Source organism: Hyaloscypha bicolor, assembly GCF_002865645.1.
Source record: "Hyaloscypha bicolor E unplaced genomic scaffold K444scaffold_16, whole genome shotgun sequence".
In the NCBI taxonomy this organism is placed as follows: Eukaryota; Fungi; Ascomycota; class Leotiomycetes; order Helotiales; family Hyaloscyphaceae; genus Hyaloscypha; species Hyaloscypha bicolor.
Genome location: NW_020194518.1, coordinates 527,270 through 543,662, shown reverse-complemented (window position 1 = coordinate 543,662; position 16,393 = coordinate 527,270). Strand labels below are relative to the sequence as shown.

At 50.8% G+C, this 16,393-nt stretch overlaps 6 protein-coding genes across 6 annotated transcripts; 2 read left to right on the top strand and 4 right to left on the bottom strand.

The window, feature by feature from the left end:
• Nucleotides 1-57: 57 nt before the first annotated feature.
• K444DRAFT_624898 (uncharacterized protein) lies at nt 58-1,762 on the top strand (the record flags this gene model as incomplete). Its single annotated transcript, XM_024882458.1, has 4 exons — nt 58-136; nt 242-510; nt 560-1,201; nt 1,250-1,762. 4 exons carry the CDS (start codon nt 58-60, stop codon nt 1,760-1,762), a joined length of 1,503 nt encoding a protein of 500 aa, XP_024742203.1.
• A 176-nt stretch (nt 1,763-1,938) lies between these two features.
• Nucleotides 1,939-2,882, bottom strand: K444DRAFT_640255 (NAD(P)-binding protein; the record flags this gene model as incomplete). Its single annotated transcript, XM_024884475.1, has 2 exons — nt 1,939-2,549; nt 2,633-2,882. The coding sequence occupies 2 exons, from the start codon at nt 2,880-2,882 to the stop codon at nt 1,939-1,941; spliced, it is 861 nt and encodes a 286-aa protein (XP_024742202.1).
• Nucleotides 2,883-3,202: 320 nt separating this feature from the next.
• On the bottom strand, nt 3,203-7,434 carry K444DRAFT_607858 (glycosyltransferase family 1 protein). Its single transcript, XM_024879257.1, has 6 exons — nt 6,306-7,434; nt 5,934-6,151; nt 5,440-5,880; nt 4,298-5,364; nt 4,185-4,230; nt 3,203-4,132 (listed from the first exon to the last, which is right to left on the bottom strand). The coding sequence occupies exons 1-6, from the start codon at nt 7,293-7,295 to the stop codon at nt 3,436-3,438; spliced, it is 3,459 nt and encodes a 1,152-aa protein (XP_024742201.1). The 5' UTR covers nt 7,296-7,434; the 3' UTR covers nt 3,203-3,435.
• A 1,775-nt stretch (nt 7,435-9,209) lies between these two features.
• On the bottom strand, nt 9,210-10,239 carry K444DRAFT_607856 (uncharacterized protein). Its single transcript, XM_024879256.1, has one exon. The coding sequence runs from the start codon at nt 9,893-9,895 to the stop codon at nt 9,335-9,337; it is 561 nt and encodes a 186-aa protein (XP_024742200.1). The 5' UTR covers nt 9,896-10,239; the 3' UTR covers nt 9,210-9,334.
• K444DRAFT_176839 (uncharacterized protein) lies at nt 9,763-12,004 on the bottom strand. Its single transcript, XM_024870779.1, has one exon. The coding sequence runs from the start codon at nt 11,694-11,696 to the stop codon at nt 9,960-9,962; it is 1,737 nt and encodes a 578-aa protein (XP_024742199.1). The 5' UTR covers nt 11,697-12,004; the 3' UTR covers nt 9,763-9,959.
• Nucleotides 12,005-12,577: 573 nt separating this feature from the next.
• Nucleotides 12,578-16,265, top strand: K444DRAFT_553165 (Pkinase-domain-containing protein). Its single transcript, XM_024876608.1, has 2 exons — nt 12,578-15,356; nt 15,408-16,265. The coding sequence occupies exons 1-2, from the start codon at nt 13,017-13,019 to the stop codon at nt 15,771-15,773; spliced, it is 2,706 nt and encodes a 901-aa protein (XP_024742198.1). The 5' UTR covers nt 12,578-13,016; the 3' UTR covers nt 15,774-16,265.
• Nucleotides 16,266-16,393: the final 128 nt, after the last annotated feature.

The following is a 16,393-nucleotide window of genomic DNA, read 5'->3' as shown; positions in this document are numbered from 1 at the left end:
ACAGCCAGAGTCAAATCACTTGGAGATACTTAACGTGGTCCTGCTGCCGTCGTCAACATGCAGCCATCGTACCGCCCCTTTCCTCAGCAGGCGCCCCAGCGGTCCCCCCATGCGCAGGCTACAAGGAGAGGAATTGGTACGTGCCTTCCAAATGCGCCAGACAGTCTCAGTCATCCTGATGCTGTCACGCCTTCCTTATCCGGGCACTATGTCTAGTATAGGACTGACCAATCTCCCACAGGGCCCATGATTTCTGGATCGCATCCGCAAAATTCGTTGACTCCGGCTCAGATGCAGGCTCAACAAGCCGCCCAGCTCCAGGCGAACGATCGCGCGAGGACTCGCAGCCGAAAGCCAACGGACAAGAACATCCCGGAAGGCGTTGAGGAGTGTGTTATTGGAGATGGAGTGCAACGGTACAGAGACCTCCGGGAGCTGGAGCGCCGTCTCGATTCTACGATGATGAGAAAGAGGCTAGATATTCAAGATTCCGTCAATCGAAATGTTAAGGTACGCGGACATCAGCGTTGCCTACCAACTCCATACTGACCCTCGATAGCGTTATCGAACTCTTCGAATCTGGATCAGCAACACAGTGGAGGACCAGCCATGGCAAGCCGACACCCTCGATGTTGATGCATTCGATTTCAGCACGAACATGGACTCCTCCTATCGAGTAAAGATTGAAGGAAGATTAATGGGCGAGGAAGAGGGCGACATTGATAGCGAGGACAGCGAGGACGAGGATGAAGATATGAATGGTGACGCTATGGACGAAGACGGAAAAAAGAAGCCAGAGAAGACACCAAAAACTCCAGCGAAGCAGTACAAACTGTCGCATTTCTTCAAGACGATGACAGTCGAGTTCGATAGAAGTAAGGGCAAGGAGGGCGCAGACCAGAGTGTTGAATGGAAAAAACCTGTCGTTGCACCGAATGCCGCCAATCTTCCAAATGCCGCCGATTTCGACCAGTTGGAGTTCAAGAGAGGAGGTGACGAGAATACCAACATCACCATCAACCTTTTCCGAGATGAGAACCCGGAGAGGTTCCAATTAAGGCCTGCACTTGCAGATATCCTGGACACGGACGTTGCCACACGGGCAGAGGCGGTGATGGGTGTCTGGGAGTACATCAAGGCCATGGGACTACAAGAGGATGACGAAAAGAGGTCGTTTGACTGTGATGATCGACTCCGAGCAGTAAGTAGAATACATGTGGGCCGACAGTACTTAGACTGACACATACAGCTCCTTCAACGGGACAAGGGCTACATCCCACTCCTCACCGAGGCAATTGTTTCACATATAAACCCTCTACCACCGGTCAAGCTCCCATACACCATCCGCGTCGATAAAGACTTTCATGAAGACCCACAGCCAACGATCTACGACATACGAGTCCAGGTTGATGATCCTCTGCGAACTGCTCTCGCCTCCTATATTGTCAACCCCGCCAACGCTACCAGCCTCCGCCAAATCAATGCTCATAATGAGCAGCTTGCGATCCTGGTGCAGAAGATAACCAATTCGAAATCGAAGCATACGTTCTTTGATGCGTTATCGAAGAATCCCACCGAATTCATTGCCAAATGGTTGAGCTCGCAAAAGAGAGATCTCGAAGTAATCTCTGGTGAGGCCACCAGAGGTGGTGGGGAGGACGCGAGCGGAGACGAGTGGAGACGTGGCGGAAAGGAGAGCATCTGGGCTAGTGACAATGTCCGAGAAAGCGTTAATTTGTTGGTTGGGCGCCCAAAGGTTTAGATTTCTCACCATGTGTTTCATCACGGGCAAGGGGAGTTTGGGACGGCATGGACTCGGAAGAGTATGTAACCTTACTATTGCCAGAATACGGAATCCATAAAAGTTCCATAGTACCCTAGAGGTAGTTTTTTTTAACCTTATAATTGCTTTTCTGTACCACTGCCAAGTTTCACTTTTCATATCTTCATGTTTTTCATCGACTCCTCTGCTTCGATCATATAATCCTCTCTCCACCTGGTCAACGGAGGCCGACCCTTCACCAAATCCTCTCTGTCCCATCGCATCCTCTTCTTGTCCGTCTCCTCCGTAACATCGTTATCCGGACAAATAACATAAAATCCCCCTTCCTCCATCTTAGCTTCCAGATAATCAACAACCTGCTCAGGCCACCACGCCCCCTTAGGCTTCTCCTTCTCGCCCTTCTTTGATGGATCATTTCCCGACAAACCAGTAAACGTCCAGCCCGGAACAAGCAAATGGACCGAAGTCGTCGGCGACGATTTCGAAAGATCAAATGATAAGTGCTCAGCCAGTGTCTTGACAGCAGCTTTTGAAGCATTGTATGCTGCGTTTCCGGGTGGATTCGTGATTCCCTGCTTCGAACCGGTGATGATTACACTTGATGGGTGCGAGGCCGTTGAGTGGGATGTGACGAGCGGGAGCAGGGTGTTGAGACCATGGATCACGCCGAAGAGGTTTACGTCCATGATCTTGTGGAAGTAGGAGCTGTCTTCCCAGCTGCCTTTGAGGCCAATTCCTGCATTGAGAGCAAGGAGGTGGATTTCACCTGAATATATCATCAGCTCATCTCCTCATCTCCTGAGACCTCACTCATATCCGAGGGGAAAAGTATAATTGAGAGATAAGTACCTCCGAAGTCCTTTTCCACCTTAGCCTTCAGCTTCTCAAAGTCCGAGACCTTGCTAACGTCCACCTCGACCGTCTCAACCTTGCCTTTAATGCTCGACTTTGCAGAAGACAGGTTGGCGCTGTTGTTGTCTGCAATCAACACGCTCATGCCGTAGCTTGCACATTTTGCTGCGAGGGCGAGACCGATTCCGGAGGCTCCACCTGTGATGACTGCGAGGTTCCCGGATCTGAAGACGGGGTTCGAAGACATTGTTGATGTGGTGGTCAAGCTCCGAAGGGGGGGTGGGAATGCGGGGTATCTTGGTTTTTGAAAATGGGGGTGAACAAAGAAAGAGTCTGACTTCGATGCTAATTGAAATTTGTTTAAAATTCTTGGAACAGCACAAGCGATGAGAGTTCCCACATCAATATCTGAGCAGAATGAAGTTAAATACTGGAGCACTGAACATCATGAGATGTGTGACGTATGATTTGGCTGATTGATCGGAAATAGGAGGAGCTTTATCTTATCGCCGATTAGACGAGCCCCTGAATGTACGAAAGGGGTACTTGGACCTTGAAGATCTTTTACCTATTCCGATTTCTGTTTAAAGCCTCTTTCAAGTTCTAAATGCCAAGGCATTAACTCTATCTATTACTAGTAAATGTACCTGTGTTGTTTTCCGTCGCTGAAAGACAAACTCTTTGCTGAAGAGAAGAGGACGTATGCTAAACACCTCGAACGCCATCGCTGAAATCAAACCTATCCTTAAGGGATATATGCGCAGAACTCTCGCCAAGCCCATCTAGATCTCACTGCTGCATTACCCAGAGACCGTCGGTTTATCCTTCACGTTCGTCCCAGCACGCCCATTCATCTGGACCTTCTGCACATCCTCAACGTTTTTACCCTCTGCGATGTCGTCAACCACACCCTTCCTTGGTTTTTCTGTCAACTGCAACTCCTTTCTCTGCTCAGCAAAGACCCCGTCCAAACTTTTCCCTTTCCGTTTGGCGTCTAGAGCCTTCTCGGCCATCTCAACGTTCTCAAATGCCCCGTTTGCTTTCCACGTTTTGCGCTCTCTCATGAAGTGGATCCTCCCTCTCAGGCCTTGGCTGCGTTTCTCTTCCATGATCGCCCAGACTTGCTGAACCACCGACCAGCCGTGGCTGACTGCCTCGATTGCTCTTTTCGACTCTTCATCATTGAGGGCTTCAATATCTCTCTGACCTTCGAGAATCCTCGCTTTGCGAATAAACTTTGTTGGCTGCCTCCCCCTAAGTAGCTCTTTATGCATGCCTTTGAAAGTGTAGCCGAAGGGGCCAATAATGGCAGCAAGATCTTTGAGGACAAAGCCAGTGAGGCCCATTCCAACTCCTTTCACGAATCCTGTAGGACCGCCGTCTCGTGCACCGTTGTAAGGCTGTACTACGAGTCCTGTGACTCCATCGTAGATTCCAAGGACGAACTCCTCCCCAGCGGCCCTGAGGCCCGATTTCATACCTGTTATTCTAGTAGGTCTACAGTCTTATCAATGTCTGTCAATAGGTGGGTTATAGAAAGATGTCTTACCGTCGTACAGTTGAATCGCCATAGAGCCTTGGAGCGTTGTGAAAACCTACTGAATCAGCTTTGATATAACTAGGACAACGATCGTGGCATATTAGCTCCATATGAGAACGTACCTTGAGCGATGGCCAATGAAAGATCCATTGGCGCTCTCGCAATTGCCTCTGCAGTCTTGCCAACCCCAGCCCCGACATCTTGAGCCATTTCCTCTATAGCATTATCCCCCGGGTCATCAGACAATTCCGACTCGTCATCCTCTTCTTCATGCTGAGCCTCGGTATCTGCTTCTCGCTTCTGCGATAATGGTTCTCCGCTGGCCGTGTGTTTTCCCATGTCAGGGCCGATTGTGGCCTTTTCGAAGCCGGTTCCTGGCGCCTTCGAATCTGAGATGTGGCCGGAGGAGTCTTCAGCAGCGACATCGTTCGGATTTCTGATTCCCTTCTTCACGAAATTTGCAGCGGCCTGACTGGTGGTTTCGCTCCCTTCCGCGCCTTTTCCATCAGGAGTTCCGATGTTCGCCGAAATTGGGCTACGACTCTCACTTAGCCTCTGCTGTTCAGACCTCTTTCGCTTCCTCTCTTCGTGCCTTGAACGTCTCTTTGAAGTCTTGGCGATCTTGAAAGGCACGCTGCCGATTCCAGTGGCAATACTGGTAACAGTGCCCATGACCGCGGTTGCGCCACCTGTCAGCGGTTCTCCTGGTCCTTCAAAGTCGTTCCATTGGTTGTGTCTTATCAGTCGCAGCTGTTTCCATGTAATCCTCTTTCTCTCGACAAGCAATTCAGCTGCTAGAGCGCTCAATCGAAGATTCGTATGTTTCAAGCTCCAAACTGCAACGCGATCTTCTAAGATAGAGCAGCGCATGGAATGTTGACCTCGGAGGACGAGACTTCGATGGAAAGAGGTCACCGCATTCTTCGCACCGTCCCCTTCTGCTTCGATGTCCCGGGCGATCTTTTCTGCAGCTTGGCGCGCTTCGTCTGTAAGCAATGTTCGAATGCCTTCTGCGAGCTTGTCTGCTGTGAGACTCTTATAAGGAACAGGCTTCGCTCCTGCACCGGCTTCACCTATCATTGACCCCCAAAATTGTTGGTCACCGAAGAAGGGGACAATGAATGTGGGCTTTCCACATTTCAGACCAATGGCAGTTGTCCCTGCGCCTCCATGGTGAACGACCGCAGACCTGCTTAAATTAGCAACCGATTACGGCTATTCATGCCCAAGCTCCAAAATGCAACAACAGAAGTGAACTACTTACACTTTCGGAAATAGCCAATCGTGGGGCGTATTCTCAAGCATATAGATATTTTCCGGAACATTGTCATCACCAAGGCCACCCCAACCTTTCGACACAAGAGCCCTCACGCCTGCTTTCTTCACAGCCTCGAAGATCATCTTCGTGAACTTATCCGGATCGTCGACCACAATCGAGCCGAAGCCTATATAAACGGGAGGCCCTCCTGCGTCAAGAAATCTCGACAATTCTTCTGGTGGCTCGAAAGAGGACGCAAGATCGAGGAAGACAAAACCTGCAATGTCAATCTCGGGTCCCCAATCGTTGGGCTTCGGTACCAGGCCGGGAGACCAGAGGTAAGTGTATGGAACTTTCAGTCGGTAGAGCTGCCCAGGAGCCCAAAGAGTGGATACAGGTTCTAATCCTAGAGTCTTGACTCTGAAGTTATTGACCAGGTCGCCGAGCCTAGATTTAAGTTAGTATACGAAACTACCTATTGCTCCAGCTCAAAGACTCACCCCTGCCATGTCATCATTTCCACAAGGGGATAACTCATAAAATTGGCGTAACCTGGATCGACATTTGACTTCTTGATATTTGCCAAAGGATGTGGAAATGCTTGGGTGGGAGTGTACGGAAAGGTAAACATAAGGTGCAACGGAATACCGAGTCTTTCTGCACAATGAATATGTGCAAACGAAGGGGGGTTGGCGATGATTGCATCTGCAATAAAAGGCTGCGACCTGATTAGTATGGAATTTACCTGCTGTTAAGAGTGAGATCTGGGGCTGAGGAGCCAAGCTCCGAAACCAAATGCGAATGCCGGCTCCCGTGAACGCTCCCGGGCTCTGAACTCCCATAGAAGAAAGTAGAAGCAGCATTAAACTTACCGCCTTCTCGCCCATCATCTTCAGATTGCTGACGTCTTTCTCATCATCCGTAGCATTGATGCAAGCACGCCAGAAACCTTCAAACATCTCCGCCATCTGGTCCCTTCTGCGACCAACCTCACCCTTCTTCAAAGTATCCATAGTTGGGATCATTCCTGGATTTTTCACCATAAACGCCATGAGTTCCGCTGGGTCTCCTCCCACAGAAAAAAACTCGAGCCCAGAATCCTTTTGGACAAAGTCTTTGAAAGCAGGGTGAGTAGCTATCCGGACTTTGTGCCCATATTCTTTCAAGTTCTTTCCTAACTTCAGGAAGGGTTGAATATCACCACGACTGCCGATTACCATGACCACAATGTTCAGCTTCGGCCGGGGTAAATCAGAAGTGAGGTTTGCCTCTGACGATGCTCGCGAGTCCTTGCCCTTACTTTCTTGACTTGTTACGGGAGTGGCGCCCGTCATATCTTCATCAGGAGATGGACCCAGATGTTTCAGGAATGTTGCTCCCAAAGCCTTCGCCAAATAGCCCCGATTGTTGGTCTCCTTAACACTGATGTTCAATCTCCCGTCCCTCCGCGAGACCCTGCCCTTCGTTTTGAAGTCGTCGTTTCCCACATTGAACCTCGAGTACGACCCTCTGCTCCCTCTGCCTTGTCTTCCACGTGCTCTGCCTTGCCGATCATTCGGCGCTCCCGTATCGTCCTCGTCCTCAGAAGAAGTCGTTGTGGACTCGTCGTCGCCATTGTCCAATCTGTTCCAAATCGCCCCATTCAGCTTGGAAGTGTTGGTGGCGTGGCGCTTCAGACCTGGGCCGTCGGAGATCGATGTTTTGGCGGTCGGTTTTGGTCTCTCAGTTTGCCACTGTTTCGAGATAGTAGGTCGCGCGGCTTCCCTCGACGTTGCGCGGTCTTCACAAGGCGAGGGAGGCCTCGGGATCTCTGCAGAATCGGAAGGATAGTTGACTTCTCTTGCTGCCGAATCGGTTGTCATGATGTATGTGGGCGTCTTGAAAGCTGAGAAGCAGACACAGCATCCCGTAACAAAAAGGAAGAGTGAGAACAAGTGGGAGAAAGGCAACTGAATAAATCACGCCAGAACTGAACTTAGGGAGAATGAGCGTCAAATTCCCTTACCTTAGTGCGCGCTACGTCGCCATCGCGATCCCCAGCACAGAATCTTGTAGTTGTACTGATAGCGATGACGTTGAGCATCCGAGCTCGATCTGGAACAGCTCTGCGCCAACAAGAACACTTCGAGCCTGGAGCGTTCCTCCGGCCGCCCTAATTTTAGTGCCATGCCTTGGCAGCATCCCAGCCAGCAGCGCCTCGGCAGGGAGTGGGAATGCCGGCCAGGGGTTGCGATATCTGTGCGACAGGCACCGTGGAACCGCAAGGGGGCGATCAAGAAAATCCGAGGCGAAAGACATACAGTTCTCTGTTAAAAGCTCTAATTGGGACCATAAAGTATATACCAACGATTGCGGCTGTGTGCACCCTCAACTGCGGCGCATTCAGAGGTTCCCAATCCCCCAATTACTCAAAACACCATCAAAGCATTTGAGGGCGAATACGCAAGCTGTATAGCAGAATATCGGAAGGGCACTGAATCACTGACCGATTTGAAATTGATACCTTGGAATATGGCGCGCATAATGTGTTAAAGGTACGGGACTTGTGCCAAGCAATGAGAATATACGCAGGCCTGCAGCTGAGCAGACCAAGGCCCAAATATGCCTCTGAGCTTGTGGGGTATTGAAACAGAAGGATCGGGAAGAGCAATGTTTAGTGTGCTTTACAAGCGGGCATTCTTGCGTACAGTGTCACAGGGGAGCACTCTATGGCTAGGGTTTAGGGAGGACTATTGCACATCAGTTGTAACTACTCGAACGCATGACTCTCCACTTTAAAAATACAAAAACAACGATAACGCTTGAAATAGAAGGATCTAAGATGTTACGTTACCGCATGTTTCGATGTGTTTGGTTAAAAGGAAGAGCGGGGATTCTAATGTAGATACGAACTAATGTGGCTTTATGATTACGCCTTAGATGCGGCGTAGTTCCTTGTCTCCAATGAGGCTGGATTAACCTTTGTTGATTCATGAATGACAAGAATATATATAACGAGGTCAAATTCATACCTTTCACTTCCTGTTTGTCTCGAACTCATTTCAATTCCACCAGGGTGGAGCTATGATCAGTCAAATTGTTTTTCACAGCTTGTGTAATCATAATGATGTTGGTGAGAAGAGTCGACGAATAACTCCTAATTACGTCCTTTATTAGACGGCGCCTAAGGGCTCATGGTTCATAAACGCAAGTTCATTTGCTAATCACGGAAATTTTTCTGACTTGTACAACTTTAGCACCACACTTATGGTCCTACGTGGATATAACGTGAGTGACGACACGGTATCCGTTGTGGCAGGTCTTCTTGCTCCTGATCCCGTTGAATTGTTTATGTCCTATCTATCTGCTAACGTAAGCTCTAATGGATGGTACCCTCACGAAGCAGCTGTTATTATAACTAGTATTTCCTCCCTGTACTCCACAGATATGTAGAGTCTAACAAGTGGCACAGCCACTACAAGGCACCGAGTCACGTGTACCATACTGATTACGCTACTGGGGGAATGTTTCCAAGAAGTGCAGCCAAGAGAAGAGGCTGCAGACAAGTACTAACCATGCCTTACTTCCTGCCGGCATCCGGATACAATTAAGGAGAGCCTTGCTGTTAACAATACTTTATCCCCCTTTTCCAGCAGATGTCGACTGCTGCTTCGGCAATCAAAGTTTACACCAGCTCGCCAATAAAAAGGGGTTTTGTCGGTTCACAACGACGCCCCTTTTAAAACAACATAAACGAGTTCGATTAGGTCTAATAAAAGTGATACGAAGCCGCTCCCCGCCAAAAGCGGCGTGGTACTGCACACCAAAGAATGTAATCTCGGATATATTTCATATCACTGTCAGCAGAGCGCAGCCAAGTTCGGTTGCTTCCATCTGCCTTGAGTGTTCTCCTCCCGTCCTTTCAAGCTCTCCTTCCCACTCTCCAATCTTCCGGCTCCGGCGTTTCTCTAAAACTAGTTCCGTCGTTTCTAGCATCTCGAAACCCCCAAAGCCTCGTCTCGGCATAGCTAAATCGCACTCCTTCAGCCCAGTTGTGCTCCTCATTTCCATTCTCTGTGCCACCGTAAAGACCCATAAAACCGCCCTGCGACATGCCCGTGGGCGACACGGATCTGCCTGCTCCTCGGCGTAGTGGCGTGGATAATTGTTGGACCTGCTCCGAGCTCGGTCCTCCCCTATTTCCGCTATCGACTCTGTTTCCACGCGAACCTGCACGTCTTACTGGCGCGGTAAAGGAAGGATGGAATCGAGATTGATGCCGGGCTTCGGGCAAATAGGCTGGTGTTTGCGGTTGAGAAGATCGAGGTAAAGCGTCATTGTAGACTTGGTATGTTCGAGATGGCGTTCTGGGTGCGACAACGGACGAGGGAACGCGACCCTGGCCACGACGAGCAGCAGAAGAGGGTGGCGGTGAAGGCGAAGGGTGTGTTGTTGGGTTGTGGACCCGATAAAAACCTACCATGGTCTCGGCTGCTCGTCTTATGAGACTCCTGGGACTGATACCGCTTGCAAACTTTTGCAAGAGATCAGCTTTGTCCAGGGGGTTGGAGAGGCCATCTTACCGGAGGACTTGAATCTATTTCGCTGACATGCTCCAATCCGCTTGGGCTTGAATTTGGGGTTGGGTGTCTGCCTTCGACCCCGCTCCTGACAGGTGTATTTGAGCTGCTTCTAATAGGGCTAGTCTCGGGATTCTGAGGGGTGTATTCGACACCAGGTAGAATATCAACTCCCGAGACGCTACGAGAAACTGCTGAGAAAGGCGGCGGGAGTGATAGCTGTGGAGAGGAGAAGAGGAAGTCCTTCAGGTTAGATGCCGCCTCTGCACTTTCGTCTCTAATTCGTATTGTTGAAAGTTCCTCTACCCAAGGCTCAGGAAGAGCGTGAGACGTTCTAGAAGTGACTCTCGAACTCTGTAACGAGCTTCCACGAAGTTCTTCATGAAGGCTTAGATCGCCAGACGGCCGAGGGGTACTGCCAGTTGTGGATGTGGATGCGACACGTTCCTGCTCATAAGCAGCACTGGCTCGTTCTGACGAATCGAATGAGAAGCTATTTGTTTGATGTCTAAATGTTCGCGGTGGTGGTCGCCGCATTCGTCGGGCCGGTTGGGCAAACATGATCCCGGGAGTGTTGTGAACAGCCACGCTAGATTCGACACGAGGAGTAAGTCCAGTGGTTGGACGGTGCTCTGGTGAGCTTGAAGCATTTTGGGATAGGAATAACGGGGAACGCGGAAGCGGTATTGTGTTGCGAAGTCTGTTTGTGTCTGGAAGTCGAATATTTTGTGGAGTGGGGATATCAGCAGGTGCTGCACAGTAAATTAGAGGGGAGTTATTCTCGGAGAAGCGCAACATACCGAAGGATGAGGACCTGTCTCGTGTATTTTTCGAAGGCCGGTCAGTTGGACTCTCGACAAAGCCACCGTAGTAGAAATCGTCCTTTGATGGCGCAGGAGACCACTGCAAATCACGAGCCGGATTCTCGGAGCCAATGGTGACATAGTCATGTCCGTCTTCTAAGTCTGTACCGGTTGGACATTCGTCTACCGTAGTATTGGATGATTTGGGGGAACGTGGTGCCTCATATTCGTCGTGCTCTAGAGTCGGGGCGATCCGAACAGGCCCGTGTGGTATACTTGTCTGAAGAGCCAAAGGTCGGTCTTGGTCATCTGTAACTTGTTCATCTCGAGTCTGCAGCTTCCGTGGTCCCACCTCAACCGCAATTCCTTGAGTGCGCTGGGATTGCAAAGGGGCAAACTCGGGACCCTTTGGTCCGCCCACTGCAAAGCGCGAGAACTCTTCGTTCAAGATTTCCACCTCCCGACGACGCTGTCGACGGCGTTCAAATTCTCTGAGGTCGCTACGGCTCAAGACAATTGTTGTAGGAGGCAATCGAATCATAGCTGCATGTGTGGAACAAATTATGTGAAGAGAGAGACGTGAGAGGCAGAGTAGACGGACTGCGAGGAAGGAAGTCTGTTGGCAAATTGGCCCAAAGGGCAAGATGGAGAGGAAATACATTTGGAAGTCACGATGGTGTTGGGTTGTACGGTGGGCAATTGTTCGTACATCAGAAAACGCAACTACATTCCCCGGAATCCTTATTCGAGACGGGTGCGAGAAACGTGTGGTAGCTATCTGTTTACGCAAAGAGGGAAAGGCGGACAGAATCCGCATCAGCTTGCTTGAAAGAAGTCTCCGTAAAGGATGTTCAAATCTTTGGAAAGGAACGAGCAAAACAGGCGTAGCCGCCACAAGCATCCCCCCCTGAATGAGAACTCTCTCTCGCAATGCTATTATTGAGTACTCTTACGAGATGTGAACCTTCACAGTTTCCAAATCCGACGCCCACTCGCGGCTGTCTCGATTTGACGATCCAACTTCTCGAACCAGTATCGAGTACTTACTCACCCCATTTGGATCCTTGAACGCAGCCCAACAACTCTGTCTCTCCTCCCTTCCCCCCTTCCCCCCCAACGTCCGGCCACCATTGAAACAGATGGAAGCGACATAAGATCTAATAAGTCGATTGAGCATCGAAGGAAGCTCCTGTCCCGCGGCGATGCTATTTGATTAGACTGGGAGTCTCAGCTCGTCCGATTCCGCAATCTCCCTTTACGGCTTCGTGTAAGAAAGAAGTTGCCGTGGCCCGTGACAATTTGGGAACGTTTGCACGGTACGGATTTTAATCTCCCTACCCGATCTCATCAAATGCTAGCTCATCGAGTAATCAGACGAATTCCCGCGCCTGGCCCACTCGATCTGGCGTGGCGTGGACGAAGGTGCTTTGCGTTATGTCTTCTGGTTCCGGTGCCGTTGCGAGTTCCGTCCGACTCTCTTGAACCGCAATGCAAAAGGTCCAAGGCTAAAACAAAACATGAGCGTAAATTGTAGAATTTCCGTGCGCCCTGAGAGCAGACAGAGCCACAGACTTGCAGACTGGACCCTCGGGCAGGCTTCCAGAAAGATTCCAGAAAGAAGCCATGACTCGACTGGAGTTGTTCCCAACGTGGCAACGTCCCGACTTTCACATAAGTTGAGCCAGCTGGCAGCTGTAAGCTTTTTAACGAGATGAACAGGCACAGGACGAACTGCCCGCAGGCCTCAGCCGCAGCCCCAAGCGGCAAGCCCAATTACGAGAACCGTCAACCACGGGTTCACGGGTCCATGGCCCCCAGCCGCCCAGCCCAATCCGAGTCGGCGCCCCACGGCCCCCCCAGTCGACTCGCCCAAATTGGAGTGAGTGCCGCGAAGCGCAGAGCAGCAGCCCAGCGTAGAGGCTGCAGAGCAGAGCAGAGCAGAGCAATGCAGAGTAGAGCAGTGCAGTGCAGTGCAGAGCAGAGCTTGTGTGCAGCTTTGTCCCTATTTTGTTCCCAGTTTGCTTCCCATCTGCCCTTCACTGCCGCCCCTAACCCCCCCTCCCCCCTCCCAGATCTGCCAGTCCAAGCCAAGCCCGTCCGAGGCGTCTCTGCTCCCAGCGGTGACATGACAGAGCCCCGGATCTCCACTATTCGCTGACGCAGACGAGGACCCCGTCCGTCGCCGTCACCGTCACCCCGTCACTCCGTCGCCGTCGAGGCCATGGACAATGATCTGAGCCTTTCTCAATCGTTCGGAGGCTTGCGTATCGCCAACCCAGATGCATCATCGCCAGGAATCGAAAACGTGCCTACCAACCCGGTGCTAGACGCTTCATCAGTTCTGGCGCCCTTCCGATCCGCAGATGTGACGGACCCTCCTCCGCCTCTAGGATCGAGAGACGCCAGATCCTCGACAGATCCCCAACCGCAATCTCGCAGACACTCTATCTTTAATATCATCCGCCGCGGTGAACCCTCCCCTGACTCGCTGCCTTCATCACGAACTCCTCCGCAATATCTCGAGGGAAAGTGCGCGCCTCCAAATACGCGGTCCGATTCCAGTGGCAGTGAATCGTCCAAAGCACAAAGTGATCCGCTCGCACGAGCTGCAGCCTCAAAGCCGAATCGTCAATCGATGCTGCCCCTGAATCACCAAGAACAACAGCAAGCTCAGTTCCCACCATATCAGCTGAATGCAATGCAGAACGGCAACAGAGGCTACCCCCCTGCCGGTTCATCTCGTCCTGTTTCAGGAGTCTATTCAGCTCAACCTCCTCCCAACACGATACCCTCCCGGGAACCCGGCTCATACAGACTACGAAGTGAATCATCAAGATCGCCAATGGCTGGCATACCTACAAGAAGTGATTCACGAGGTGGCACAGCAATGCAGGCAGGTGTCCCATCGAGAGAATTAAGTCACAGAGACCGTTCCTACAGTCAGAACCATCCCTTACCGGCTGGGAACGGACCTTTACCACCACGGCGAAGCTCGAGGGGGATGGGTGGAGGTCATACGGAAACTGCTGCGGGCTCTTCGAATTCCCCGGCCCCGAGATACGACTTAGACGGCAATCTCGTGCCCAGCAGTGAGGAGTGGAAAGACAAGGGTGCAGCGGTAGGCGTCCGGGAGGAAATAGATGCGAATGGGAGGGTGGTGTATAGACAGGTTAAGAAGGGCGTGCGGGATTTCGTCTTCGGCCGGACATTGGGAGAGGGTTCATACAGCACCGTGGTCTTGGCAACAGACAGACAAACACTGAAGGAATACGCGGTCAAGATTTTGGACAAGAAGCATATCATCAAAGAGAAGAAGATCAAATACGTGAACATCGAGAAGGACACCCTCAACCGACTGATCGAGCACCCAGGAATCGTTCGGCTATATTACACCTTCCAGGATAGCACGTCTCTTTATTATGTGCTGGACGTGGCTAGTGGGGGCGAGCTTCTTGGGGTTCTGAAGAAGATTGGTTCCTTCGACGAGGAGTGCACACAGTTCTACGGAGCAGAAATTCTGGATGCGATAGAACACATGCATAACAGAGGTGTGATTCACCGGGATCTCAAGCCTGAGAACGTTCTCCTGGATGACCAGATGCACATCAAAATCACCGACTTTGGGACTGCAAAATTACTACCAGACCCACGAACACCGAAGGAAGCGACTCCGTATGATCCTGCAGGACAAGACGAAGAATCGACACGGGCACGATCTTTTGTTGGAACGGCAGAGTATGTCAGTCCCGAGTTGCTCACAGACAAAAATGCCTGTAAAGCCAGTGACCTGTGGGCTTTTGGGTGCATTATCTACCAGCTTTTGACCGGAAGACCTCCTTTCAAAGCCGGGAATGAGTATCAAACATTCCAAAAGATAGTAGGCCTGGACTACCAGTTCCCGCCCGGATTTCCTCCGGCTGCCAGAGATCTAGTTGAACGCCTCCTGGTTCTCGACCCACAAAGGAGGTTGTCGATCGAGCACATCAAGAATCACGAGTTCTTTGATGGCATACAATGGGGACGTGGGCTCTGGAAGATGAAAGCACCACGGCTGAAGCCTTATATCCCCCCTACTCAAGAACCCACCATCATTAAGCTCAATGGCTATTCGAGCTCGCCTCAACCAATCCCCACATCCCGGGCACAGCAAGCGCCCTCCTCAAATGGTAATCCTCGACCCCAACCAAGAGTAATCACGGAACTACCACCACCGACACAGCTCGATATTGAATGGTCACCTGTTCTGACACGGAACAACGAGCGAATATTAAAACTTGGAAATCTGATGGTGCTATCGACTCCACTCCCACACAGTCCAAATTCGCGGAATGGAGAGAATGGAGAGGCTCACGAAAAGAAGGGACTCGCAAGGTTTTTTGGTGGCAGCACTACCAAGAAGAGGCAACGACTCGTGATGGTGACATCCAGCGCTAGGATTATCTTGGCTGCTGCAGGGGGGGACGAGAAGAAATCGAAGTCAGAAATTTCGCTCCTCGCATCGGAATGCTCCTGGAGAACGCAGTTGGATGCAAAGGGTCAAGAAGTGTGGTGTGTTGATACTGTAAGTTATCTTCCCCGCAATCGTCCAAATCAAGTTTCTGACTAGAATTAGCGCGGAACACACTACACTTTCGAAGACTCCAAGACCTCCGTGACAACCGGAGACCCAACAAAAAGCTCGGCCCAGGAGTGGATTGAGTCCATAGAGCGTGCCAAAGACATAGCGCTTTCCCAAAATACTGCAGGCTCATACAACAGCGATACGGGTTTCGACATGGGCTCTTCCGTCTCGAGTCCAAGCAGTACTCTTCACGGTAACAGCATATACCCAGAGGGCTTTAATGTCACAGATCGAGCGGGACGAAACCATCTAACTAAGAGCCAAGCCAGCTTGGGTGGAGAAGAGCATGTTGAAAAGGCCAAGAAGCATCGATTCAGTAAGAGACAGTCCAAAAACGGACTTTCCACTCCATTTTGAGGCGAGGGCTCACCAGCTCTTTTATAACGATTTTCGGGGAGATCGTGGAGGGCGCACTTAGCATAATTCGGTTCGTGGAGCATTTGATAGCGCGGCGCTGGTTTGATTCACTTCTTGCATTCCCTTTCATACCACCTTTTGATAGGGCCTTTTACGAATATCAAGACGCTTCTCTTTTCTTTCAGGTCAGCCTGGCAGGCTTGGGGCTCGGGGTTACTTTGCGCACATCATCGAGCATAGCGTTTTGGCTAGATCTATAGGCGGAACGATTTATCGTTTGGGTGGTTGTGGTATTTAATTACGTGCTTATGCGGTGGCTTTCATGTAGAGAAGATTCCTCGCTGCTTAAGACAGGTTTGCGCCGTTGCTTTGCAAATGTAAAGTAGAGCGATGCTGAAAGTGAAGGGCCAGCATGGTCTTGTGGGCAGCGATTGAAAATGCCAGACTTTTTGAGCTCGAATCATTGATCCAGCAAATAATCTGAGATCCAGCCCTTAGAATGTCCCGCGCTCTTCCCACACACTTAGACATCCGATATCTGGAAAGCTCTAAGCTCTCCTTGTATATTCGTAGTGAAACCATCCAAACTTCGAAGGTGAATCCATGAGTGGGTCTCCAGC